The 26,309-nt window shown below is 54.1% G+C and overlaps 3 protein-coding genes and 1 pseudogene across 8 annotated transcripts in view; 2 read left to right on the plus strand and 2 right to left on the minus strand.

Moving 5' to 3' along the window:
• PDPK1 (3-phosphoinositide dependent protein kinase 1) overlaps positions 1 to 9,057 on the plus strand; it is a 74,406-nt gene extending 65,349 nt beyond the window's left edge. For 3 of the 4 annotated variants that reach the window (XM_077985185.1, XM_015125388.3, XM_077985186.1), the window contains 3 exons: positions 7,385 to 7,442; positions 8,380 to 8,532; positions 8,901 to 9,057. In XM_077985185.1, coding sequence (XP_077841311.1) covers positions 7,385 to 7,442; positions 8,380 to 8,532; positions 8,901 to 9,017 — 328 coding nt within the window. In that variant the 3' untranslated portion in view covers positions 9,018 to 9,057. Of the gene's footprint in view, positions 1 to 3,742; positions 3,765 to 7,384; positions 7,443 to 8,379; positions 8,533 to 8,900 lie in introns of those variants that run through there. The other variant, XR_013411380.1, reaches the window with a different exon arrangement.
• On the minus strand, positions 3,243 to 23,803 carry LOC144337808 (uncharacterized). 2 transcript variants are annotated; one of them, XM_077985322.1, is made up of 3 exons: positions 23,590 to 23,803; positions 22,524 to 22,617; positions 3,243 to 3,514 (listed from the first exon to the last, which is right to left on the minus strand). In XM_077985322.1, exons 1-3 carry the CDS (start codon positions 23,801 to 23,803, stop codon positions 3,286 to 3,288), a joined length of 537 nt encoding a protein of 178 aa, XP_077841448.1. In that variant the 3' UTR covers positions 3,243 to 3,285. The 2 variants fall into 2 exon arrangements, with proteins under 2 accessions (XP_077841448.1, XP_077841447.1); XM_077985321.1 differs by lacking the exon at positions 3,243 to 3,514 and adding an exon at positions 9,140 to 14,659.
• ELOB (elongin B) overlaps positions 20,020 to 26,309 on the plus strand; it is a 183,333-nt gene continuing 177,043 nt past the window's right edge. Inside the window, exon 1 of the mRNA XM_028840798.2 lies at positions 20,020 to 20,976. Within this exon, the coding sequence (XP_028696631.2) occupies positions 20,836 to 20,976 (141 nt within the window). The 5' untranslated portion in view covers positions 20,020 to 20,835. The remainder of the gene's footprint in view (positions 20,977 to 26,309) is intronic.
• Positions 22,735 to 26,309, minus strand: part of LOC106996507 (3-phosphoinositide-dependent protein kinase 1-like) — a 39,746-nt pseudogene continuing 36,171 nt past the window's right edge. The window contains exon 8 of the transcript XR_003725489.2: positions 22,735 to 24,942. The product of XR_003725489.2 is annotated as a 3-phosphoinositide-dependent protein kinase 1-like (transcript). The remainder of the gene's footprint in view (positions 24,943 to 26,309) is intronic.

Consider the following 26,309-nt stretch of genomic DNA (forward strand, 5'->3'; position numbering starts at 1 on the left):
TACTGTTTTTTTTTGAGACGGAGTATCCCTCTGTTGCCCAGGCTGGAGTGCAGTGGAGTGATCTCCGCTCACTGCAGCTTCCGTCTCCTGGCTTAAGCAGTTCTCCTGCCTCAGCCTCCCAAGTAGCTGGGATTACAGGCATGTGCCACCATGCCTGGCTCATTTTTGTACTTTAGTGAAGATGGGGTTTCACTATGTTGCCTAGGGCGGTCTGGAACTCCTGACCTCAGGTGATCCACCCATCTTGACCTCCCAGTGTGCTGGGATTACAGGCCTGAGCCACTGTGCCCAGTCTACAGATGATGTTCTTTTACCCCATTGCTTGACCATAAAGCACAAAAGGCACTGACGTAGTCAGAGTGTGGAGTACCTGTGTGAATCTCGTGATTGGTTCCAGAACACGTTTTCCCATTTGTGCTGATGGTGCACAAGCCATGGTGGGTGGAACTGCTGGCATCTGAGCACGACTTGAGGCCATGACACCAAGCAGTGCCAGGGCAATAATCATATCTTCACAGCACTCACCGACAGGAAGAGAGAGAGAGGAAAGAAACCAGTCTCACTTCTGAGCATTTGTTAAAAATGATGAATTTTTTTTTTTTTTTTTTTTTTTTGAGATGGAGTCTCGCTCTGTCCCCCAGGCTGGAGTGCAGTGGCGCGATCTCGGCTCACTGCAAGCTCCGCCGCCCGGGTTCACGCCATTCTCCTACCTCAGCCTCCTGAGTAGCTGGGACTACAGGCGCCCGCCACCACGCCCGGCTAGTTTTTTTTGTATTTTTAGTAGAGACGGGGTTTCACCGTGTTAGCCAGGATGGTCTCGATCTCCTGACCTTGTGATCCGCCCGCCTCGGCCTCCCAAAGTGCTGGGATTACAGGCGTGAGCCGCCGCGCCCGGCTATGATGGATGTTGTTAATACTTTGTAGGATGAAGTGGAAGTATACAGAAAAGCACTCACTTCCGGCCGCAAACACGAGTGTGCAGCCGCCTCAGGGAGACGCGCTCGTGACTGTTGGCCTGCTGTCCTCATGGAGCGTCTGACTGATGGGCAAACTGCCGTTATGCAGACTTAGCTATTTGGCCAATATTTTTCTTGAAAATGATTGGAATGAGCTTGTTACTTTAAGGAAAACAACTGCTCATATTTATACCAATGATAAAACTGAAACCTTCAAGTGAAAATTGGAATTTTGGAAAACTTTATTCATCACTGTGAGCTTGATACCTTCCCAATAAAAGACTTTTTTTAGATTCTTTTTTGTTTATATTATTTATAAAAAAGAAATAGAGACAAGGTCTCACTGTGTTACCCAGGCTGGTCTCGAACTGCTGGGCTCAAGCATTCCTCCCCTAAGTGGTTTTTTTTTTTATTCTATTTTTGAAACGGAGTCTCATTCTGTCACCCAAGGGGAGTGCAGTGGCACGATCTCAGCTCACTGCACCCTCCACCTCCCAGGTTCAAGCGATTCTCCTGCCTCAGCCTCCCCAGTAGCTGGGATTACAGGCGCGCACCACCACACCTGGCTGATTTTAGTATTTTTAGTAGAGACATGGTTTCACCATATTGGTCAGGTTGGTCTCGAACTCCTGACCCCAAGTGATTCGCCTGCGTCGGGTTCCCAAAGTGCTGGGATTAAAGGCCAAAAGTCATTTTTGAGGAGATACATAGTGATATCAATGAACTGATCTGTTGATTCTATAGAATGAAATTTGTCAACATTTGGAAGCTTCACATAATTCAGTGAACAGCTGTCTTCCAGGTGACCAATGTATGACCTATAAAATCATGTGAGGGCAGAAAAACCACTAGTGCAGGGTAGATTGATGGTTTTTAGTGTCATGGTGTATGAAAATTTATTGTTACGAATCAGATTTCACATTGCAACTAAGCTTTAAGCAGCCACCACTTTGTGAATTGTGGCGTAGTATCCAAGAAGAATATCCACAAACATCTACATTTATTCTTAGCCAAAAGGCCAGGAAGTGACACAAATCTCTTAAAAGGCTGAGTATACTCCTCCCTTTTCTTGCTGTTTATCTGAGTGAGGCTGGGTGTTTGTCATGTCCTTCTGCCTGAACACAGGTCTCGGCAGAGTGTGGGCGTGGGGGGCGTGGAGACCCAGCGCTCTCCTTAGGAGCTGGACAGGAGAGGCCTGCGCAGCGCCCAGGGTGGCACACTCTCCTCATTCATTATTATTATTATTTTTTTTATTTTTTTTTATTTTTTTTTGAGACGGAGTCTCGCTCTGTCGCCCAGGCTGGAGTGTAGTGGCCGGATCTCAGCTCACTGTAAGCTCCGCCTCCCGGGTTAACGCCATTCTCCTGCCTCAGCCTCCCGAGTAGCTGGGACTACAGGCGCCCGCCACCTCGCCCGGCTAGTTTTTTGTATTTTTTAGTAGAGACGGGATTTCACCGTGTTAGCCAGGATGGTCTCGATCTCCTGACCTCGTGATCCGCCCGTCTCGGCCCCCCAAAGTGCTGGGATTACAGGCTTGAGCCACCGCGCCCGGCCTCCTCATTCATTATTTTGTTTTGGAAAGTAGTTATTTTAAAAATAAAAGTAATGTATGTTAGTAGTAATTGGTTTATTGTTTTTTAATGAATTAAATATTTGAAAATGTCTTAGTTTTCATTTCCTGTGTAGTACGTATCAGTTGATCTAAAAGCTCTTTGGGGTCTTCCACAGAGGTAAAGAGTGTGAGGGGCCGGCCGGGCGCGGTGGCTCAAGCCTGTAATCCCAGCACTTTGGGAGGCCGAGACGGGCGGATCACGAGGTCAGGAGATCGAGACCATCCTGGCTAACAAGGTGAAACCCCATCTCAACTAAAAAATACAAAAAAATAACTAGCCGGGCGAGGTGGCAGCGCCTGTAGTCCCAGCTACTCGGGAGGCTGAGGCAGGAGAATGGCGTAAACCCGGGAGGCGGAGCTTGCAGTGGGCTGAGATCCGGCCACTGCATCCCAGCCTGGGCGACAGAGCGAGACTCCCTCTCAAAAAAAAAAAAAAAAAAAGAGTGTGAGGGGCCATGGGACTGGAAGGTTGGAGAGGAAACCTGGGACCCATCAGCCTTTGCCACTGGTTCCCTCCCTCACTGGCGGCGAAGCTGAGCCTGGAGAGCCCTTCCAAGCTGTCGGGAAAGCCACCGCCGGAGCTCTGGCTCCTTGCTGGGCTCTCCTGGGCGTGGCAGGTGCTTTGCTAGTGGCCTTGGGCTTGGATCCTTGACAATGCTCTTTTTGGGGTCTGGGTGAGGGAGGGTGGAGGAGGTGGTGAGAACCCGCACTTTGGCATCAGGAAAGGGGGTTTTCTGTGGCCACCCCTTGTGGATTGCCCTGCACCCTCCTCTGTGCAGAGGTGGGGAGAGGCATTGCCTGTTTTGAGGGAGCCAAGATGCGGTGTATGAGAGTGAGGCTCCTTCGGAAAGCGCCGTGTGCATGGCGAGTAGTTAGGCTTGTCTTCAGGTCTTCAGCTCTCACCCAGCCTCCCGGGGAGGAAAGGGCTCTCAGGGCGGGGGACTTTCTGCAGGAGATAGTAAAAAATTGAATTAAAAAGGTGATTCCAGCCTGGTCAACATGGCGAAACCCTGTCTCTACTAAAACCCTGTCTCTACTAAAAATACCAAAAATTAGCCGGGCCTAGTTGTAGGCACCTGTAATCCCAGCTGCTCAGGAGGCTGAGACAGGAGAATTGCTTGAACCTGTCACTGCAGAGGTTGCAGTGGGCCGAGATCATGCCACTGCACTCCAGACTGGGCAACAGAGTGAGACTCTGTCTCAAAAAAAAAAAAAAAAAAAAAATCAAGGTGATTCCTAGAAGTACGGAAACTTCCAAGTAGGTGACAGCAAGGGGCTGTTTCCTGTTGTGAGCTGGGGGGTTAATCCGCTGAACACACACTCTGCTCTCGATGCCACCAGTGGAGCTTTGCCCGCAGTCTCTGTCCACGCACCCTGGGCCACCGGGGAATGGATGTTGTCCATTTCATTGTCTCTCGCAGGTGATGGTGGCGCAGGGGTGGGTGGCGCCTGTCTGTGGGGCCCTTGCCTGCCTCTCCAAGGTGCTGGCGTGTTCTGTCGCTGAGCCACTCTGGAGCTTCAGTGTCCCTGGCATGGGTGACACTGCTGGGAGTGCCTCTGGGCTCCTTGCCTGTGCCCTTTTTTTTTCTCAGGATGGATTTCTGGAAGCAAGGCTACTTCTCAGTCCTATTTCCGAATCACTTCCTCAGTGAGTCCTCCCCAGGCTGCAGGTGCCGAGCGGGAGCATCACTCCTGCACGCCCATGCCTGTGGCATGCCCAGCTGATCAGGGCAGAGCAGCCCAGCTCAATTTCTTCGTTTAGGGCCATTGAGAGTTTCTTGTGTCACTTGAATTCCTCTTCTGGGAATTTTTAGTTGGTGCCATTTTGCTAAGTTTTCTGTTGAGTTCCAAGCCTCTCGTGGCACTGTGAATTTGCTGTGGGGTGCAGGTGGAGGCCCACGGCGGCTGGATCTGGAAATCCTTTCCCACCCCAACTGTGGTCCTGGTGGTTTTTTAGGTGGAGGTGGCTTTGTCCTCTTTCCGTGGCTCCCGCAGCTCAATGCTGGGCGGCTGCTCTCACTCTCAGCAAGGAAGACGGCCCCTCCCACACAGTTTGCAGGGATGGGCTGCTGTGTTCTTGTGGTTTTTCTCTCCTTGGAGTTGATACTTTAAACCATGTATCTCATCACCTGTTCTGGCACTTGCTGGCGTGTGGTGAAAGCTGAGGATGGGAGAGGCCATGGGGCTTTCTCCATCCTCATCCGCCTGCAAGAGCTCTGAGCAGCCTGGGCTCAAAGGGACCCTGTCCCTCCCACACTGCCTGCCCCGGTGTAGTTTATTATGAATTTCCCTTTGTTATTCCTCTGCGCTGTTTCCTGGTCACAGGCCTGCCTGTCAGAGTGGCTTCCTGCCAGCTCTGTGGTCCCTCCAGGCATTTCTGTGCTCTGTGCTTTCTGTGCTGTGGTGGATCGGGTCTTCCTCATCACATGTCCTTTTCAGGACCCTTCTTGATTTGTTTCTCTTTGTTTTAATCCCCACGTTGTGTGTGTTGATGGTGAAGTCCCTGGTGTGAGAGGAGGGTTGCACTTGCCCACATGCCGTACACTCCTCTTGCTTCAAACTCACAGGATGGGGTGTGTGTGAGGCCAGGCCCTGGGTCCTCCCTCTTGGGGCAGGCCTGGGCACCTCTGCCCAGGTCTAGGTGGGTCAGAGGTAGGGCTGGGTAAGCCCTGGGGGAGGATGCTGTGCCCCCAGCTTGGCCAGTCAGGTCTTCTTACAAGTGCTATTGGCCCTGTGTGCAGCCAGGCAGGCATGTGGATGTGCTCGGATATTTATTTGATCGTCTTATGCCTTCTTCAAATATAAAACATATTATTAGCCGGGCGTGGTGGCTCACGCCTGTAATCCCAACACTTTGGGAGGCCTAGGCAGGAGGATCACAAGGTCAGGAGATTGAGACCATCCTGGCTAACATGGTGAAACCCCGTCTCTGCTAAAAATACAAAAAATTAGCTGGGCGTGGTGGTGCACACCTGTAGTCCTAGCTACTTGGGAGGCTGAGGCAGGAGAATCGATCACTTGAACCTGGGAGGCAGAGGTTGCAGTGAGCCAAGATGGCGTGCCACTGCACTCCAGCCTGGGTGACAGAGCAAGACTCTGTTTCAAAAAAAACAACCACACACATACATTATTTCTATAGTAGAACCTCAGATCAGGAATTTCAGTAAGAGCAAACAGAACACAAACCAGTAACTGTTAGCTTTAACCAAAAGAGGTAAACTGCAGACATTAAAATAGTATCTTGGGGCCAGGTGCCGTGTCTGATGCCTGTAATCCCAGCCCTTTGGGAGGCTGAGGCAGGCGGATTACTTGAGGACAGGAATTCGAGATCAGCCTGGCCAACAGGGTGAAACCCCGTCTCTACTAAAAATACAAAAAAGTTAGCCTGGCGAGCACAGTGGCTCACACTTTTAATCTCAGCACTTTGGGAGGCCGAGGCAGGTGGATCACGAGGTCAGGAGGTCGAGACCATCCTGGCTAACACGGTGAAACCCTGTCTCTACTAAAGATACAAAAAAAATTAGCTGGGCATGGTGGCAGGTGCCTGTAGTCCCACGCTACTCGGGAGACTAAGGCAGGAGAATGGTGTGAACCCAGGAGGCGGAGCTTGCAGTGAGCCAAGATCGCACCACTGCGCTCCAGCCTGGGAGCAACAGAGCAAGACTGTGTCTCAAAAAAAAAAATTAGCTTGGCATGGTGGCATGCATCTGTAGCTCCAGCTACTCAGGAGGCTGAGGTGGGAGAATCTCTTGAACCCGGAGGCAGAGGGTGCAGTGAGCCGAGATCTCACCACTGCACTGCAGCCTGGGTGACAGAGTGAGACCCCATCTCAAGCAATCAATCAATAAATAAATTAATACATTGGCCAGGTGTAGTGGCTCATACCTGTAATCCCAGCACTGTGGGAGGCTGAGGCAGGAGGATTGCTTGAGCCCAGGAGTTCAAGGCCAGCCTGGGCAACATTAGCAGGACCCCGTCTCATAAAAAAAAGAAAAAAAGATTAGCTGGGCATGGTGATGTGTGCCTGTGGTCCCAGCTATTTGGGAGGCTGAGGTGGGAAAACGGCTTGGGCGCAGGAGATCGAGGCTACAGTGAGCTGTGGTGGCACCACTGCTTTCCAACCTGGGTGACCGAGCAAGACTTTGTCTTTAAAAACAAAAATCTCTGAAGTCTCAGGAATCAAAAGTGAGGCGTGCTTGCTCATAAGGTATATCGAATCAAAGCCTGTATTTGAAAGTTGCTCTTTGAATTTCTGCCATCTCTGAATAAAAGTGTTTTACTATGATGGAAAAGCCAGAGGAGATATTCTTACGGCAAGTCCAACTTGGGTCTTTCAGGGCTTTGTGATTATAAACTACTCTGCGGGTCCTGAGCACTGAATCGAGGGCCCCAGCTTGCGGGGTAACTTGAGGGTGATCATCTCATCCAGCTGTTGACTCCACGGGCAGCCACCTTTCAGGAGGCAGTTCTGCGCCTCACCACAGCTTTGTTAAGGCAGCAATGACTGTGTCACCTGCCCGTTTCTGCGGCACGGTCCTCCCCAACCTCTTCCCTGCTGTGTGGATGCCACTGGCAGTGAGGGGACAACAGCCACTGTGTCTGGTATCTGCAGGCTCCGTTGCAAATACACATTAAGGCTCTGCATGGCAGTGGCGTGTGTGCTGGGTTACGTGTGGTGGTCTCTGCTCATCCCGAAGTGAGGCTGGCTCTGTGAGGAGAAGGCCAAGGCCACGAGGAGTTCATGTGGCAGGAGGAGCGTGGAGAATTTCTGTTTGTGATTTTCACGGGAGCATCTCTTTCTTGTTTCTTTCCACAGGCACCAGTTTGTAGAAAATAATTTAATACTAAAGATGGGCCCGGTGGATAAGCGGAAGGTGAGTGGTCAGTGGTCCCGATGCTCTGCACGCACGCCTGCATCTTCCCCGACTCCAGCTCAAGGGAGGGCAGCTTGGTGGTGTGGAATCCTTCCCTCTCTTGATTTGCATCAAACATCATCTATGGATTTCATAGCTCGGGAAGGCTGTGAGCCCCTCGAGAAGCCGTGTGGAGCCACACACGTGGTGGTTAGGGCCGAACACAAGCATCCTCGGCACACTCCTGGGAGCCTGGGGCTGCCCGTCGTGAGGTTTCCATCAAGCTGAAGAGGCCACGTCTGATATCTTAGCCAGTGTTCTCACACTGCTTTAGAAGTGTTTCAAAACCATTTAAGGGTTATTCTTTATTTTATGGATTGAAGGGATCCAGCACTTAGCACATGGTCTGCGTGGAGCCAGGCAGGAGTGTGGATGTGCTCAGATATTTATTTGGTCATCTTGTACCTTCTTCAAATATAAATCATATTACTTCTATAGTAGAACGTCAGATCAGGCATTTCAGTATGATCAGACAGAACACAAACCAGTAACGGTTAGCTTTAACGCTTGGTTAGAAAATATTCAACTCCAGGTGCTCACATGGGGCCACTTCCAAGCGCAGGCTCCTGGCCTCTGTTCCTAGCCGTGTGTCCTCCGCAGGCAAGGACCTTGGTGCGGGTGTGTGGAGGCCAGTTCCCGAGAGCAGGCTCCTGTCCCAGGCAGAGCAGAGGGGCCAGGGGAGCCATGGGCCTGACCTGGATGGGCCTGAGCTGCAGCCCCTGTGACCTTAGAAACTGGGCCTGGTGGGGCAGGAAGTACCCTGCCCCTCGGTGAGTGCACAGGTGGTGGCGGTGGCCCTGTGCTCCGAGCAGCTCCGAGGGGCTGCCCAGCCCTCTAGGCTCCAGGAGATGCTGCCAGCACTGGCCTCTGAGGCCTGTTTTGTGTGTTTTGGTGTCAGGGTTTATTCGCACGACGACGACAGTTGTTGCTCACAGAAGGACCACATTTATATTACGTGGATCCTGTAAACAAAGTCCTGAAAGGTGAAATTCCTTGGTCACAAGAACTCCGACCAGAGGCCAAGAATTTTAAAACGTTCTTTGTCCACACGGTGAGTCTGTTCCCAGGGATTCTTGTGTGCAGGGTGATGGGAGGGCTTTGTAGCACGTGGGAAGCAGCCACAGGCCTTGGCCAGAGGGAGCAGCGGGGATGGGGCAGCTGCCTTGCCCTTTCCGACATCCCAGATGCCCACACTAGCGCTCAGTCCTGAGGGGCAGGGGACGCCCGTGCTTGGTTTCAGTGTGGTGGTGACTGGGGTGTGGTCATCAGCCTGCATGTTTGCTTTCTGCTTGTGTGAAGAACCACCACACCCACGTGCTTCCAGGACTCGGAATGGCTGGTAGCAGGCAACGCACCAGGTTGGGGTGGGGGTTTTGGTGGGACTCCTTCGGGAACACTAAATGGCTTCTGTCTTTGCAGCCTAACAGGACGTATTATCTGATGGACCCCAGCGGGAACGCACACAAGTGGTGCAGGAAGATCCAGGAAGTTTGGAGGCAGCGATACCAGAGCCACCCAGATGCCGCTGTGCAGTGACGTGGCCTGTGGCCGGGCTGCCTTCGCTGCCAGGACACCTGCCCCAGCGCGGCTTGGCCGCCATCCGGGACGCTTCCAGACCACCTGCCAGCCATCACAAGGGGAACGCAGAGGCGGAAACCTTGTAGCATTTTTATTTAAAAGAAAAGAAGAAAAAACACACCCAACCACACAAAGAACAAAACCAGTAACAAACACAAAGGAATTCAGGGTCGCTTTGCTTGCTCTCTGTGCTCTGTGGAGGCCTCCATGTGCCCTCGTTGCCATGGGGACCCAGCTCCGTGCACGTCAGCCCAGTCCCACCCAGACTAGTGGACAGACCTGGTGTCAGCAGCTTCTCCTAGCATCAGTCCGAACCATGCGCTCACCCTGCCCCAACTGTGTGCTGGTCCTGCTGTGGCCAAGGGGACCGGGTGTGTTTGGCTGTTTCTGCCCCTCCCACTGTGGTCCTGGAACTCTTCACCAGGGAGGGAGCCTCTGCGGCCCTGCCAGGGGGCCGCGCCTCTCTGTGGAGGGAGCCTCTGTGCTTCTGTCATGTGCTCCCTTTCTTGCGTCTCCCTGTGTATGGCCCTTAGGCCTGGCCGGGCCCATCGCACGTCCCTGTGGTGGCTCTGGCGGCTTTCTGTGGGCCTGCTGCGTCGGCAGGCAGACTCGCGTGGTGAGGAGCGGGAGGGTTGGAGTGGTGTGGGAGCAGGCTGCCGAGTGGAGGGTGCCGTCGAGGGCTCCGGATCCCTTGTCCTACTTAGCAGTGTTGGTCTCTGGGGCTGGAAGCCGAGCGCATGCTGGGAGCGGTACTGTCAGAGGTGAGCCCAACGAGTACCCAGCCAGCTCACTGCATGAGATAGGCCTGCCCCAAGCCCTGGGTGGGGCCAGGAGGTGCCTTGGAGAATCCAGCCAGAGCCGAGAGGGCCTGCTGACCTGTGTCTGGAGGAGCGAGGCCTGAGGACCTACTAAACGGTTTAAATGTCCAGGCCTCCCCAGTCAGTGAAGTAGGGTCTGAGAGAACCCTGGCCTCAGCAGACCCAGGGTGATTCTCCTGCAGAGCACACCAGGGAGTGCAGGCACCACCATCACACACACCCCTTTTGTGCTGTGGCTAAAACTTCTCAGAGCCCACTCAGTTTCTACATCTCTGCATCAAAAATCTCACAGCCTTCTCATGCTGCCTGCTCATCTGGCCCCATAAAGAGTGGACTTTGCCAGTTGCTGTTGCACAGGAGGCGAGAACAGGACACTTCAACCCCAGCTTGCTGGTCTACTTTCCTCTGCCGGTTTTGGGGCTGTTTCCCTTTGATGCTTTGGTGGCCTTCCCTGCTGTACAGCACAGATAGGCCAGATGCATTTGCCCTTTGCCTAGCTGCTCCCCAGGCAGACACTGCTTCTGCTGGCCTGGCAGGTCCGGGTCCTCCTCTCCCTGCCCAGGTTGTCCCTGGAGGGCAGCCCTCAGTCCCGTGGGGGAGAGGCAGACATCGCTGCCCACAGACCTGCCTCTGACTCAACTGTGTCCACCCTCCCTGGTCCCTACCCCCAAAATCACAGATGACTCAGCAGTGACCCTGTGTGCCCGGCCAGGTCCAAACTGAGAGGGAAGGTGTCCTTTTCACACTGCTAATGATGAGAGTGGCTCTTTTTAGCTAGGCAAGTGCAGATGGGAGCCTGGACGGGGCAGAAATGTTCCCCAGGCCCTGCCTGCGGTTTCTGCCTGGGCCTTGGCTGCTACTGTGTGTGAGCTGCACGTGAGCCTGTCACGGTGAGCTGGGACGAGCTGGGCCACACCTACCCTGGGGCGCCCCAGGGAGCAGGACGCTCCGGGGCCCAGCACGTTGCCCTGGGCCTGTGGCCGGAGTCAAGTCCTCTCTCCTCCTGCTGGCTTTTGGAAAGGCTTGGCTGTGTTGGGGAGTCTCTCTTGGTCCTTTCAGGAATTTCTGTTCAGGCTTACTCCTTCTTATCAGCTCTTTTATCCATCTCAGAACGTCCTGTGTCTCCGTGTAGGAGAGTGGCTTCCTAACCCTCCTAACTGCACGTACAGGCACAGGAAAGACGTCTCAGGGCGTCTGGTTATAGGGAAACAAGGGGAGCAGGGACGTGGCTTTAATTGGAGCACTCGGCTGGGCTGCTTGGGGAGACTCCCGTGTGTTCTTCCTCTGGATAGAACCACCACCTCCTGGGCGTCACTGACAAGCTCCATCTTAACCTCCAAAGCCACAGAACTAGGGGCTCAGAGCCAGAGCTGGCAGCTGACAGCTGATGATGCCATTGCCTGAGCTCATGACAGCCAAGTCCTTCTGTGGGTCACCTTTCTCCTCACCCAGCCCCTTTCTCTTACCTTTTTAAAGGCTCGTGTGTTTTCTCTCTTTACCCTGCGCTTGCTCATGTCAACTCCAGTTTTATCCAGCACATCCTTAGAGCCATCACCTGGCATGCAGGTGCCTTACACTCTACGGTGGAACGTGGGGTACCGTGTGTCCACACAGACGTGCTTACATGGAATTACAGTTGTGGGTTTATCCAAGGTGAGGAAGATTTCACCTGCTGTTTAATAGACCTGGGGCCATGTGCCTCCCCACACGTGGGCAAGGACAGGTGGAATGTCAGGACCACACTCTGTGGCTTCTCGGCACAAAGGGGAGGGGAGGGAGGCTGTGGTCGCTGCCGGCCTAGGTGCCCCAGGTGCCTTGCCTTTCTCTGGGACGCAGCTGGGGGCTGGCTTCTGAGGGATTCTTTTCTCCCCTCTTTGGCCGCAGCCAGGGCGGTGGGCAGTCCTGGTGTGGAGCACAAGTCTCTCCACCGTAGTGAAATGGCTCTGCACCACGGCTACCACGTGGAACCTTAACTTGCGGAAGGCTTGTTAACAATTCTTTTTGAGAGAGATGGCTGGTCATGCCACAGCCGCTGGGGACTCCGCCTACTCCAGCCCTCTTGGGACACACTGTGGGATTTGCGGCCCTTCCCCAAAGGAATTGTGGAGACTCCCATGGCACAGACCCCCAGGCACCAGCACAGGGCTCTGGGTGACTCAGAACTGACATTTGTCTCTGACAAGATCAGCTGTAGGCTCGCCGCCCAGAGAAGACCACTGTGAGCATTTTGGCCTATATCCTGCCCCGCCATTTGTTCACTTTTTCAACTAAATTGGGAACATCCGACACACGCTGTTTGCATCGTCTTCTCACTTGATATTCTAAGCATTTTCCCATGTCATGAGTTTCTCAGAAACACGTTTTTAACAATTGTAGTGTTTAGTTGTCCATTTACTATGATTTATCTGACCATTTCCCTACTGTAAAATATTTAGACGGTTTCTGATTTTTCCACTATTTAAATAATGCTGTGATGAATATCCTTAAAATCTTCTGATTTCTTACTTTTTTCCCCCCTTAGATGCCTAAAAGTGGTATTTTGAGGTCAAAGAGTTTGTTCATTTTAAATATATTTTTCTGTCTCTCTCTCAACCTTATGTTTAGATGCTCAGAGTTCCAGTAGCAGAACCACCTTAGTTGTGTCCTGCAGATTCTGAACAAATCAGTTTCTGATAAACTGTGTGTGTTCCAAAGAATGTCTGAATAAGACCGCTCTTTATTTAAATGCTAAGAGGATGTCATTGCTGCAATCCATTTGTGGCCGATTTTTTCCAAGAGCCAGTTTCCTTGTTTTCGTTGCAAGAACCTGGCTCCGCCTGCATGTCAGCTCTCTGCCATCCCTGCTGCTGTGGCTTTCATGGGCTTGGCAGTATTTTCAGAATCTTGTACTTTGTGTCCACAATGGTACTGAATTTGCATCTGCACAGTCAGCAGAGATAACAAGTGTTGAACTGACCTTGCCACATGCTTAGTGAGTGATTTGTAATTAAGTTTATAGACTCAGAAAGTACATTAGGCCATTTGGAATCAGTAGCAGAGCAAAGCCTCTACTTGAAAAAAACCATGTCGCTGATTGGGTTTTCCGAGTGCATTTGTCTCCCCGCTCCTGCCCCTGCTTCAGGCCTTAGTGGTTCAGAAGAGCCCGGCAGCCAGGCTGGCTTTTTCATTGTAGGGCGTGGTTGTCCCAGCTGGTGTAGATTTCAGGCCGTCTCTTCCCCACTCCCTGCCCACAGTATTGCAGATTGCCTGGCTGGCGGCAAGTCCAGACCACCTAAATTTGGTTGGATTTTTATTTCTCCACTTTAGTTGGGGTCCATTGCTTGTACGGGGGAACATGCAGGAGGTTTTTCTAGGCACCGCGTTCAGTGCTGCTTCACTCTACCAGAGAGTATGGCCAAATAGCACAGAATTTGGTTTCTTGCCCTCCTCTGAAGCCTGAAGCCCCCTTGCCTGGCTGGTCCACAAAGCCGGGGTGCTCACTGCTGGGACTTCAGAGCGCAGCTGCTGTGAGAATATGGTGAAGGTACTATGTTGTGGAAGATGCTGTCATACACTTTTCCCCAGTTATTTTCAAACTCAAACCTGACATGAACCTATGTTGACTCACTGGGTGGGGTCCCTTCTTACGCAGCACACGTGGCAAGTGCCTGAATTGGGGCTGGAGGCACTTCAGAGCCTCTGAGGGGCCACCACTTCTGGCCCAAAATTGCAGGGTTGTAGATGAGGCTGCCTGTGGAGAACTGATGTGAGGAGGAAGCTGTTTCCAACAAAGAGCACTTTGATCTGTTGCTATGGCTGTGGTGAGCACAACTGAACGAGCCTATGTGTGTACCTGAATTTTCCCCATAACTCATTTCTTCAATATGAAGAAACACCAAACTACGTACAGGGAACTTTTTACAAAAGGCAGACCTTTTTTTAGCCGTGTAACCCACGTAGCCTAACCATCTGGCAGAATGACTACAAATAGGGGTCATTGTGCTGGTAAAAGCCTCTATTATGACTGTAAGTTGGACGTTGGCAAAATTTAATTGTTACAGTATTTAGAGCTGCTGTAGCTGTTCCTTCACAACATAAAATAGGAGAAATGACGAGTACGTCTTTCAGGCGGGTGGCAGTCAGAACATGCGTAATCTCTACCTGGTCTGTAGCTGTAACTGTGATGTACAGGCAAAGCAAAAATTAAGAGACTTATGAAAACAATGCAATGATATTAGGATATACACTTTTGTATTTTTATTCTTATATAAGGTTATTTGCTGGCTATTGTTGGCCTCTAGTTCAGTCTGTGTTATTTAAATTCTAATATATGAATTATTTGGATTGAATTCATGTTCGGGGCCACGTTGTTGTATGTATTGATGTACAGCCTTGAATGTGAATAATTATTGTAAACTATATTTTACAACTTTTTTTCTGGCTTTATTATATAAATTTTCTATTGGGTCAGTGATTTAATCATATAATTTAATGAATCTCTTTTTTTTTTTCCCAAATATATGTGCTTTAGGTGTAGTTACCAGATGATGAATTTTCCTCGTATGCTCAGTAGTCTTGTAATAAAAAGCATGTAGAGTGTAGAGGTTTGCTGGCGTGGCTCTTCCTTTGACCCCCTCACGGAGTGGGGGCGCGGTTGGGGGTGGTTCGCTGCCAGTGCCCTCTAGCGTTGGCGCCCCAAACCCGGTTCCACTCCCGCCGGAAGCGGGCCCAGCCTGCTGCTTTTCCGGGTGGGAACTTCTGCCTGCCACGTGACGCTGCCGCGGGCGTTCTATAAGGGCGGACCTGTGGGCGGGAGAGAACGCAGAGGACGCTGTTGAAAGCCGGACCTTCCGGTGTAGCGGAGCTGTGGCGGGGCTTACTGGAATCGTGGCGGAGAATCACTGCTAGCTCCTGCGGAGTTCCTCCCACCGGCCCGGGACGACCTCGGGGCGGGGCTGAGGTGGCTGCCTGTGCCGCCCTTAAAGGCGGGGCTCACGCCCTGGCACAGCAACCCTGAGCGTGTCCAACAGGGTCCGACTCAACGTCAGCGGCCCCTACTTCCTCACTACTCGGCAGACGCTGTGCTGGGACCCGAAATCCTTCCTGTACCGCTTGTGCCAGGCCAACCCGACCCGGACTCCGACAAGGTGAGAGCCGCGCGGGGCAGCCGAAAGGGTCTGGGCCGTCCGGGCCTGTGGCCGCCGCACACGCCCTGCTCTGCGCGGAGGAGACCTCAGCGGGAGCGGGCGACTCTCCTCCGGCTTCGAGCCCACGCTCCCTTGTCGCCATCTCGTCCCCAGCTTCCCCTGACCCCCTACCCTGGGAGGGGAGGGCGAGGATCGCGCGCTGGCGTCCACTGTTTCGAGGATACTGAGTCACTTCACCTTGGGGTGTCTCTACCTCGCGGTCTTTGCTTTTCGGTGGAGGCGGCTCGGCGTCCCTTTGCTGTGATTCTTCTTTTTCTCAGTAGGTTCTTTTGCCCAGGGTGTGTGAACGCCTTCTCTTCTCTGTCCTAGGGTACTTGCTGGCTCTAGAAGAAACCCTTGTTGGTCTGTCCTTTCACATTCTGGACGTTTGAATTAACGCTGGCGTGGGTTGACATGGGCGGCCTCTTTTTCCCGGTGACTTGCATTTAGAGAGTTGGCGCTCCATCCTCTCCATCCACAGCACGCATCACCCACTCAGCACCTCTTAGAAGATGCATCCGTAGTGTATAGTATGATTATTTGAAGGGAATTTTGCTCATGTTAAGGGTTGCTTTAGGGTTGTCCAGGAAGAGCCAGGTAGGGGATCTTTCAGTCTGTTTTTTTTTTTTTTTTTTTTTTTTTTTTTTTTTTTGAGACGGAGTCTCGCTGTGTCGCCCAGGCTGGAGTGCGGTGGCGCGATCTCGGCTCACTGCAAGCTCCGCCTCCCGGGTTCACGCCATTCTCCCGCCTCAGCCTCCCAGTAGCTGGGACTACAGGCGCCCGCCACCTCGCCCGGCTAGTTTTTTGTATTTTTTAGTAGAGACGGGGTTTCACCACGTTAGCCAGGATGGTCTCGATCTCCTGAGCTCGTGATCCGCCCGCCTCGGCCTCCCAAAGTGCTGGGATTACAGGCTTGAGCCACCGCGCCCGGCCTCAGTCTGCTTTCTAATTAGCTTAGTTTTCTCACTGTCTTCGCAAAAAGACAGGAATTTCCAGGTTAGTTTGCCGCTTGTCTTTCATCAAGCGAAATGCTCATGCTGTTGGGCAGATGGCAATAGAAACCTTTTATTACCTTTTTTAAGAGTTGTAGAGCCGAGGAAGAGTGTCTTGGGAGTTGTGCAGGATTGAAACTTAGAAAAAAAAAAGCCTGAAGAAGTTGTTACCTGTTTCTTCAAGGCAGTTCACAAGCCTTACACTAACTTTGCTGGGTCTGTCAGTTGAGTTTACATGATTGCACTTGACTTTGTGCCATGGCAGCCAACATTTGCCATGCATGAGCCTTCCCAGAAAGGCTGGGATCCCTCTTCAAGTTTGAGAAGCCTGACTGAGACCATTCTCAGCATGGCATGACCATGATCAGGAAAAGAGAATCTGGAGTTACTGCTAAGGCCGCCTTGTGGGTAGAAATGAGGGTTTGAGATGCCAACACTCCTGACTCTCCCCACAACTTCCAACTGTTTCCATTGCTCATTTGACCAAGCCGTCTCCTCAGAGAATTGACTCCCAGGAAATGACAGTATAGGCTTTTGTTAGCTGTGATTTTCCTTTCATAAGGGTGGGTGTATGTTTTACTCTTTGGTTTTTCTTTTTAAATAGCAGGGCTTAGTGGTCACTCCCTTGCCTTTCTACTCAAGCATTCTTGTTTTGTATGTGAAATTAGATTTTAAATTGCTCTTGTCAATTGGGTTCTTTGAGGCAATGTCTGTCTATTCAGCACTGGAGCACTTGATTCAGAGCTGATTAACTTTAGCACAGTTAAGGTGGTTCATCCCTTTATTTTACAGTTCCTTAAGACTTTGTTAAAAATTATGGGCCGGGCGCGGTGGCTCAAGCCTGTAATCCCAGCACTTTGGGAGGCCGAGGCGGGCGGATCACGAGGTCAGGAGATCGAGACCATCCTGGCTGACACGGTGAAACCCCGTCTCTACTAAAAAATACAAAAAACTAGCCGGGCGAGGTGGCGGGCGCCTGTAGTCCCAGCTACTGGGGAGGCTGAGGCAGGAGAATTGCGTGAACCCGGGAGGCGGAGCCTGCAGTGAGCTGAGATCCGGCCACTGCACTCCAGCCTGGGCAGCAGAGCGAGACTCCGTCTCAAAAAAAAAAAATAAATAAAAATAAAAAAAATAAAAAAAATAAAATAAAAATTATGGGCTGGGCTCGGTGGCTCACACCTGTAATCTCAACAGTTTGGGAGGCCAAGGCAGGTGGATCTCTTTGGAAACCAGCCGGGCCAATATGGTGACGCCCGGTCTCTAGTCAAAATACAAAAAATGAGTTGGGCGTGGTGGCAGGTGCCTGTAGTCCCAGCTACTCCGGAGGCTGAGGCAGAAGAATCGCTTGAATCCGGGAGGCAGAGGTTGCAGTGAGTCAAGATCACACCACTGCACTCCAGCTTGGACGATAGAGCAAGACTCTGTCTCAAAAAAAAAAAAGCTTTACTGTAGGAATCAGTTCTTTGGGGGAGGCATAATGTATCTATGTTATGCTTGCTCTTTTCATCATCCTCCATTTAACCAGGTTTGATTTCCAAATGGTAAAACTGAAACTCAGAACATGAAGGTAAAGTAGCAGTACAGTCTGTCTCATAAAATAGTTGGAGTAGGGGCCGGGCATGGTGGCTCACACCTGTAATCCCAGCGCTTTGAGAGGCCGAGGCGGGTGGATCAGCAGAAGTCAGGAGTTTCAGACCAGCCTGGCCAACGTGGCGAAACCCTGCCTCTACTAAAAATACAAAAAAATTACCTGAGACCCCTGCTCCTAAGAGGGCTCCAGTTCCTGCCGAGCAGAGCAGGACCCTGCAGCGACCTCAGCTTGGCAAGACCCCCCGTGGTGCACCTGAAGCATGTTTCTTCCCAGAGAAGCCGCTGGACCTCGTGTGAAGGGCCAGGTCATGAGACCACACACGTCTGCTTCTCACTAAGCTTTGAGTCATGCGTGGGGCACGGACCTCCCAAATTCCAGTTTCTGTGCTGGGTGAGGCCCAGAAGCAATGGAAGGGAGGGGTAGTGGCGAGGCAGCAGGCCTGGCGACCAGGGCGCAGGGCCCCCCCCTCCCAGCTCTCCGAATCTGGGTGCCTTGGACAAGCCTCCTTGCTCTCTGGCCTCAGTTTCCCCATTAGTAATTGGTGACATCAAAGGCCTCTCGTGGGCCAAAGACACCACACATCTGCATAAAACAAAACAGAAGAGAGAGTAGAGGTGAAGCTTTTGTGTGCGAGATTGGATAATTTCAGAGTAAAAACTCAGTATTTCTAATTAGGTTGATTGCAGATGGTGGTGCACAGAAAATTCTATGCCTTCGCGTCTAGATTTCTGTGGGGCAATTTGGCAGAGTTGGCTCAGGGCACCTCCCCCTCTTGATTTCGTCCCCTCTGGTGGCACGTGTCTCCGAGCACTGGGAGTGACTGAGAGCCGCAGGGCTGACCGAGCCTCTGTGCGGAGCTGCGGGAGCAGTGGGCAGCAGCAGGATTATGTTCCGTTCAGCATCTGGCGTGAGAGTTTGCCAGTCTCCACCCTCATTCCTCACTGCGGTTTTTTTGGTTTTTTTTGAGACGGAGCCTCGCTGTATCGCCCAGGCTGGAGTACAATGCACAATCTCAGCTCACTGCAGGGGGGCTCTCGGGTTCAAGCGATTCTCCTGCCTCAGCCTCCCTAGTAGCTGGGATTACACAGGCACCCTCCACCATGCCCGGCTAATTTTTGTATTTGTAGTAGTTGGTCAGGCTGGTCTTGAACTCCTGACCTTAAATGATCTGCCTTCCTTGGCCTCCTAAAGTGCTGAGATTAGAGGCATGAGCCACTGTACCCAGCCCTTCACTGCCATTTTCAAGGCTGGTGGTTGTATTAGGGACCTGTCCCTTGGGGGCTGGTGTACCCCCATGTTGCCCCTGGTGCTTTGCTTGCTGGGCGATAGCATGGATGGTGGAGAGGTGCAGCCAGAGTCTGGTGAGATGAGCAGAGTGGCCAGGCTCGTTATCAGCCTTCTCTGAGCACTTCTCTCCTGAACAGACATCCGTCTGTGGTCGTCCTGTGGACTTCGGGAGTGGGCAAGCACTCAGCTTTGTCTGCAGGATCTTCCTCCATCTCCTGAGACTGTGTGCCCCCGGCTCAGCACTGCCTCCAGTGTGCTCCTCTCCAGGAGCCAACCTTGGCTCCTGCTCTCGCTATGGCCAGGATCCCCCTTCTCCTCTGTAGTTTGGAAACCACCCTGCCCTGCCTACAGCCCGTGGCTCTGGCTGAAGGCTGCGACCCCTGGAGATGGGTGGGTCAACCCAGCCAGCTTGGGCCCAGCCACAAGTGGGTCAGATGCCAGTTCAGCGAGGGGCGGGGAAGATGACTTGCTAAGAAAACAGTCTTAATTATGGTTTTTGTTTTGAGATAGAGTTTTGTTCTTGTTGCCCAAGCTGGAGTACAATGGCACAATCTTGGCTCACAGCAACCTCTGCTACCCAGGTTGAAGCGAGTCTCCTCCCTCAGCCTCCTGAGTAGCTGGGATTATAGGAACGAGCCACCACACACAGCTCATTTTTGTGTTTTTAGTAGAGACGGTTTCACCATGTGGGCCAGGCTCGTCTCAAACTTCTGACCTCATGATCCACCCACCTTGGCCGCCCAAAGTACTGGGATTACAGATGTGAGCCACCAAGCCCAGCCAATTAGGGCTTTTACCAAAAAAAACCCACCACGAATCTTCCTGAGAATCGCGCGCAACCACGGGTTGCGTAAGCCATGGGACGCACGGGAAAGACAGGAAGAAGAGCACCCCCACGCCCAGCCTGCAGCATCTCCCTGGCTTCCTGGCTGCCTCTCCTCACCCATCTTAGAAGCCAGGGCATCGTTCCTTCTTTGGGCAGGTGCCGCTGATGGCCCAGGTGCTGTTCTAAATATCCTTGAGGTGACCTTGCTGCCTTTGTCTCTGTGAGCCTAGGAGTATATCCTGAATATTTTGTTTTTATATTTCCCATGTTCCGTATTTTTGTTTCTGCATCAGGGTGGAAGCTACTGAGCCGCATCCCCGACACCGGCAGTGAGCTGCCCAGGTCCTTGTGCCTGAGCTGGGCACTGTCTGGGCCTGGGCTGGTGCCATGAGTAGACTCCGCATGCACTAGGCCCATCTGGAGCACATGGCTCACCCGAGCTCAGAGCACCAAGACCCTGCATGTGCATGGATGCGAGTCAGGCCTCAGGGAGACCTGAACCCTGGTGGGATTTGGGAGTCTTGGTTTAAGACCCCAGCACTTCCTATAGATGTGGAAATCTCCCCCTGAAAGCCTCAAAAGAGTGCACCAAGGCCATTGCCAGTTTGCCCAGAGTGCCCTGCTGAGTCGTCAGGCCTGTTCCTCTGTCCTGCTGTGCAGTTTTAACTGATGGCCGTCCCCGCCCCACCCTCCTTCCAGCCTTCATCCTTCCAGTTGCAGGGCTGGGGCGGCCTTCTGTGTCTGGGGGTGCCCAGCAGGCTTCCTTCTCCTCTTGCACTGGCCCAGGGGCCGAGAAGTGCATGGTGGGTTGTCCTGGCCTAGAGGTCACGGCTCAGTGCCCAGGTCCTGCCACAGGCTGGGTGCCCTGGCGCTCATGGCGGCCCTGAGCTACATGAGCTGGTCTCCTCCACATTTTGCTCATAAACTTAGGCCTGGGGTGGCCGGGCCTTAAGCCTGCACTGAGGCCAGGCCTGGAGGCCTCCATGGCTGAGAGGGGGGCTTTCTGGGGTTGTCCTGGGCAGAGGCGAGCCTCGGCACACTATCTGATCTTTCCTGACCTCCCACCAGTGGTCTGTCGAGGGAGCACTGAGCCATGAATGATTCCTGAGCTGACTGGTGTGCGGATGTCATGCGGCCACCATTCTCTCTGTATGGGGGTGGGGCGGGGACGAACCCTAGACTCGGGTGGCAGCACTGGCCACCTTGCCAGACTTGGACCCCTCTGTGGGAAATGGGGGCCATTTTTTACCAGTTGGGCAGGACCACCCAGCGTCCTCTTCCTGGGATCTGGCCCTTGCTTAAGAGCTGTGGAGTCTGGAGGGTTGGGGAAAGTCAGGGGCAAGCCCAGGAGGCAGGGCCTGTGGGGTGGGCAGCTCTGGCTGGAGTGTTCTTGGGGAGGGTGGAGGAGGAGGATGGGGTCAGGTCTGTGTGGAGTTGAGGTCAACTTGAGGAGTAGGGGCCCACTGAGGCTCCGGGTCCAGCACCCCCATGCCCGGAGCCCTAGTTGATTTTATCTCAGCCGCGAAACTCAGTTTTGTTCCTCTGATCTAAGAGCAGGTTTTTACAGGTTTGCAGTAGTGGACTTTGGGGAAAATCTCTTGAAACCACTAGGTCCTAGCACCCAAATGGCAGAATTTGTCCATGGATGAAAACAGGGTCCTAGCGCGGCCCTGTGCTTTGTGGTGGAGACACCTTCGGCCTCCCCGTATCGCCGAACTTGGCGTTCCCGTGGCCAGCACCTGCCCAAGGCCCCACAGGAGCCCCTCTGGGGGAGGGGGCTGCTCCTGCCCTGACTGGGGTGTGGGGTTGCTTCTCGCCGGTGCTTGGCCCTGGGCCTTGCCTGGGAGGCTGCCCGGTGTTTCTGAATGGAGGTCTCAGCTCCCCGCTCTCCAGGGCGCCCGCAGGCACCAGCCCCTGTGGGAGTGACTCGCAGGTGAGAGCAGGACTGGGGGAGGCGGGAGCTGCCCCAGCAGAGCCACACCGAAGGTCTGAGTCCGTGTGGAAGATGGGCCATGCTGGCTTCGCAGTCCCCCCGTCAGATGTATGGCCGACAAGCAGGCCTGGGTCTGGATAAGGTGACAGAAACTGCCTCTTCTGTCTCCCCCACAGGGGCTGCCTGGGGCGCTTGGGCGCCCATCTTGTACTCACACAGCTGGGCCACTGGGCCTCTTGTGCTTGGTGGAAGGGGCTGCCAGGTGTGATGTGTGGGGCACCCCGGGCCTCAGAGGGCGTCTGCCCACATTGAGGTGACCGTGATAGCAGCAGGGGCAGTGCCTTTCAGGGGCCCCCCACCCAGGTGCGTGAGGACACCTTCCGAGGGGTCTGTTTGTAAACATCTCGGCCTCCGTGAGCACTGAGCCGGGGCGAGGGCTCTGTGTGGTGAGTGAGGATCTCAGAGAAAGCCCCGGATGCTGTTGAGTGCAGATCACTATGAGCTTCCCTCGCTGCTGGCTCGGCACCTGTTGGCAGCTGCCCCTGCTGCAAGGTGCCCTCTCCACCCCTGGCAGAGAGCCCCTGACCCCCAGTCCTGGATGTCGGCCAGGGAGGACTTGGGCACAAGGAGGGCAGGCCCAGGCTGGTAGCCATCAGGGGTGTCCTTCAGAGGCTGAGCCCTAGGCCCCTGCCCTGCCCACGAGGGCATCCCAGGGAGAGGATCTGGGTGAGGTTTTCATGTGTGTTTTCCTAGAGGTCTTGCAGTTGTGAGGACAGAGGTCCAGGGCACAGTGGCCTCACCTTGGAGTACACAGAGCCAGGCTGTCTCCATACGGAGAGACTTAAAACTCACCTAGACCTGGGATGGTGGCTGGTCAGGGTTAGGCTGTAGGCGGCAAGACGTGGCCACACTGTCAGGGGTTTCCCGAGATGCTGCAGGCTCAGGTCTGTTGGGGAGAGGCCTGGGTCACCTGGTGCCTCTGAAGCCTCCTGATGTGACCGGGCCTTGGTGGACCTGCAGGAACTGTCAGCTTCTCACAGAGGACTCACCGTGCTCTGCTCTCTTTAGGACGAAACAGGTGCCTATTTAATCGACAGAGACCCCACCTATTTTGGGCCCGTGCTGAACTACCTGAGACATGGCAAACTGGTGATTAACAAAGACCTCGCGGAGGAAGGTAAGCCGACTTTTGAGCATAGGTGCCTTAGCTTTGGGGGCAAGGGCCTGACAAAGGTGCCACGGGCTCCACTTAAGACGCAGATGCGGCCGGGCATGGTGGCTCAAGCATGTAATCCCAGCACTTTGGGAGGCCGAGACGGGTGGATCTCGATGTCAGGAGATCGAGACCATCCTGGATAACACGGTGAAACCCCGTCTCTACTAAGAAATACAAAAAACTAGCCGGGCGAGGTGGCGGGCGCCTGTAGTCCCAGCTACTCGGGAGGCTGAGGCCGGAGAATGGCGTGAACTCGGGAGGCGGAGCTTGCAGTGAGCTGAGATCCGGCCACTGCACTCCAGCCTGGGCTACAGAGCGAGACTCCGTCTCAAAAAAAAAAAAAAAAAAAGACGCAGATGCCTGCAGCCTGGGCCCCCAGGGAGGAGCAGGCCCTGTACTCTGAAGCTGGGGCCTACGTTCTGGTGCTGAGGCCACGGGCAGCAGCGCAGCTGCCGGACAGGGAGGTCTGGGGACCCTGTGGCTGTGGGGTCCTCCCCGGCTGCAGCTCCTTGGAGGGCTCCCTCTGTGCAGGCTCCAGCTGGCGACACAAGGGGGCGAGGGGCTCCTCCCTGCTGTGACTGAGGTGGTCTGAGCAGGTGTGTGAGGCACATGCCCGGTGATGCCCACGGTGTGGCTCAGGGCCCTGGTTCCCTGGCCTGCTCTCCCTCAGGGACAGCCCAAGGGTGGTATCTGTGCCATCACCTGGACCGTGCCTGCTGCTGCCAGCTGCCGTGTTCCATTCTGAGTGGTGGTGGTGCAGGGACGGCACCCACACGCGTGGGCCCAGGCTGGCCTGCCTGTGTGCTGTAGTGCTGGCTTGGCTCAGAACAGCCCGAGGCCTTGCCATGAAGACTGAGGGTTTCTGGGCACCTGCGTGCAGGCGTGGCCCTGCTCCCCGGCGTCCGTGTCTGTGCATCGGTCTGTACTGGGCAGCGTCTCACTCCGTTTTTGCTCTGGGTCTCTGGGCCTCGGCATCTGCCTGCCTCCTCCGAGTTCACGCGGGGCGCAGGGTGACGGGAGCTGTGGCCCAGCCCTGCCCCCGCTCTGAGACTGTGTGACGGGAGCTGTGGCCCAGCCCTGCTCCCGCTCTGAGACTGTGACCCACGCTGCCCACTCCTGTCTCTTTGGCAGGCAATATCTTTCATATGCGCTCTCTCTGGTCGCCTGGGCAGCCCCTTGTGTTCTGCCATGGAGCGGTTTGAGTCCAGGCTTCACTTTATCTCAGTCTACCCCTAGTGGGATTGGCTCAGAAACAGGCGCTAGACACAAACCGCCTGGGCTCGCTGGCCCGCCTCTAACCCGCCTCCGACGCGGCCACTCGCCCTCGGTGCTGGACAAGGGGGCTGTGCGGGACCCGTGCAGGGCTGGGAAGCCTGTGACTCTGAGGCTCTCGTCTCTATCCTGCGTGGCCCTGTGCTATGTAGGTGGCGGGATGTTGTCCTGAGCTGCCATGTCCCATGTGTGGGTTCCTCTGGAGACCACCCATGAGGAAGCCCTGAGGCTGGACCTGTGGAATCTGCTCTTAAGTCTCTTAAGGGAGGTGTGCAGTCCCTAAATGCGGCACATTACGGATGGCAGTCTTTAGGAAGAGCTGGAAGTAACCCTCTCAGCCAGCCACAGTCTTCCCTTTGAATGGGGTAAACTGAGGTGCCAGGTGACTGAGACATATGCACAAGGCTGCAGGCCTGAGCCCCACACAGCACCCCACCCAGTGGCGTGGCCGTGAGCAGGTTCCCAGCAGGAATAGTTTGCCTCCAGGCTTGGAGGGAAAATACCAGCTCCAAACCCTAACATGCCAGAGCCTCGGCACAGACGTGCACTGAGCTGTATGTAACCAGCACTCCGTACCTGGCGAGTCACTGGAAGTCACTCGAGGTTGCCTGGGGTGCCTGGGGTGACGTGTGCAGGTGTTTAGTCCACACATCAGCCCCCTCGACAGGGCCCCTCTGCCCGTAATTCCAGGTGCCCAGCTGGGCTGATGTGTCCTCAGGAAGCCTGTTAGGATGGGGCTTGAGCAGCTCCTGCTGGGCCATGCCATGGGTCCTCATGTAAAATCTACAAACAAAAGAAACGCTAGCTCTTAAGTGGTGACCACACGCACTTTGAAAGCCGGGTACGTCGCGCCCCCACCTGTGGGAGGGACTGCATCGCAGGATGCTGAGCAGCTCATCCTCCCCTCCCCCGCTGGGTGCCAGCCCTACCCCTGCCCCAGCTGTGACAACTAAAACTGTCCAGACAGGGCCAAGTGTTCCCAGGGGAGCAGAATCAGTCCAGTTGGGAAGCTCTGACCTAAAGCAGTCTCTGGCCATGCTAAGAACTCAGTATCCGGCCGGCCGCCATGTCTCACGCCTGTAATCCCAGCACTTTGGGAAGCCGAGATGGGAGGATCACCTGAGCCCAGGAGTTCAAGACGAGACTGGGCAACACAGCAAGAACTCATCTCTATTTTAAAGAATAACTGAATAATAATAAAAAGAGAACTCAGTATCTGCTGGTTGAAAAAGTTAAAAGAACAAAACCGAAAAAGCCTGGAGGCGGCCAGGATGCTGAGTGAGTGCTCAGAACCCTTCCACCCACCCACCACGTTTGTGCCATGGCCCCACCTCCCACAGTTTTTCCTGAAGCTGTCAAGCTCAGACATCCAGAACTGCCGTAACCAGAATCATTCATTCTCTCAGAGTGGCTCACTTCACTCCAGGAAGGTGGCCCCTTGTAACCTGGCGGAGCAGGAGAGCGGCAGCGTGGGACTCCTGTGGTCCTGTCAACTCACGAGGGCACCAGCAGCCGAAGCTGACTCCAGCCCTCAGCAGCACTTGACTGGCCCGAGGCAGGAGGAACCCCAGCCCCACCCTGATTCCACACAACTGCTCCCTAGACTTCAAACTCCAGACTCTGATGCTGCTTCTCAGCCTGCCATCTACCTCCCAGCCACCCTAGACAGCACCTCAGATTTCTCACCAACCCTTGTCGTCAGCTCCCTGGACATCCTCCCCCCACACTGCCAGTGGCTCCCTGGCTGGCGCTTCTCCACTCTCCCCTCCCGTGACCCGCACCGGCCCTGCAGTCTCTCTCAAAGACTCTCATGCCTGCTGGACGCCGCCACCCTCCCACACCGGCACCCTCCAGGGCCTCCCTGCGCTCTGCGGGACCCTGTCCCACTGCAGCTGGTGTGTGGCCGAGCAACCCTAAGGCCAGGGTCCCTGCCCTCCACCCCGACAGGGGGTAGCACCAAGGAAGCCTGGGCTCCGTGCACATGAGAGCCACGCTTTCCTCACTGAATAGTTTTTCCTAAAGAAAGAAATAGGCTGGGCATGGTGGCTCACGCCTGTAATTCCAGTACTTTGGAAGGCCGAGGCGGGCAGATCATAAGGTCAAGAGACTGAGACCATCCTGGCCCACATGGTGAAACCCCATCTCTACCA

Source organism: Macaca mulatta, chromosome 20, assembly GCF_049350105.2.
Source record: "Macaca mulatta isolate MMU2019108-1 chromosome 20, T2T-MMU8v2.0, whole genome shotgun sequence".
Lineage (NCBI taxonomy): Eukaryota > Metazoa > Chordata > Mammalia > Primates > Cercopithecidae > Macaca > Macaca mulatta.

Excerpts from the sequence above, each read along its gene's own strand:
- LOC144337808 (XM_077985321.1), bottom strand. The coding sequence starts at position 23,803 with ATGCACAGACACGGACGCCGGGGAGCAGGGCCACGCCTGCACGCAGGT. Across the intron at positions 22,618-23,589 it reads CAGCAGCAGGCACGGTCCAG|ACCTGAGCCTGCAGCATCTC; the intron begins GTGATGGCACAG and ends TCTCCCCAACAG. Across the intron at positions 14,660-22,523 it reads AGCCACCATCCCAGGTCTAG|GTCCGCCCTTATAGAACGCC; the intron begins GTGAGTTTTAAG and ends TCCCGCCCACAG.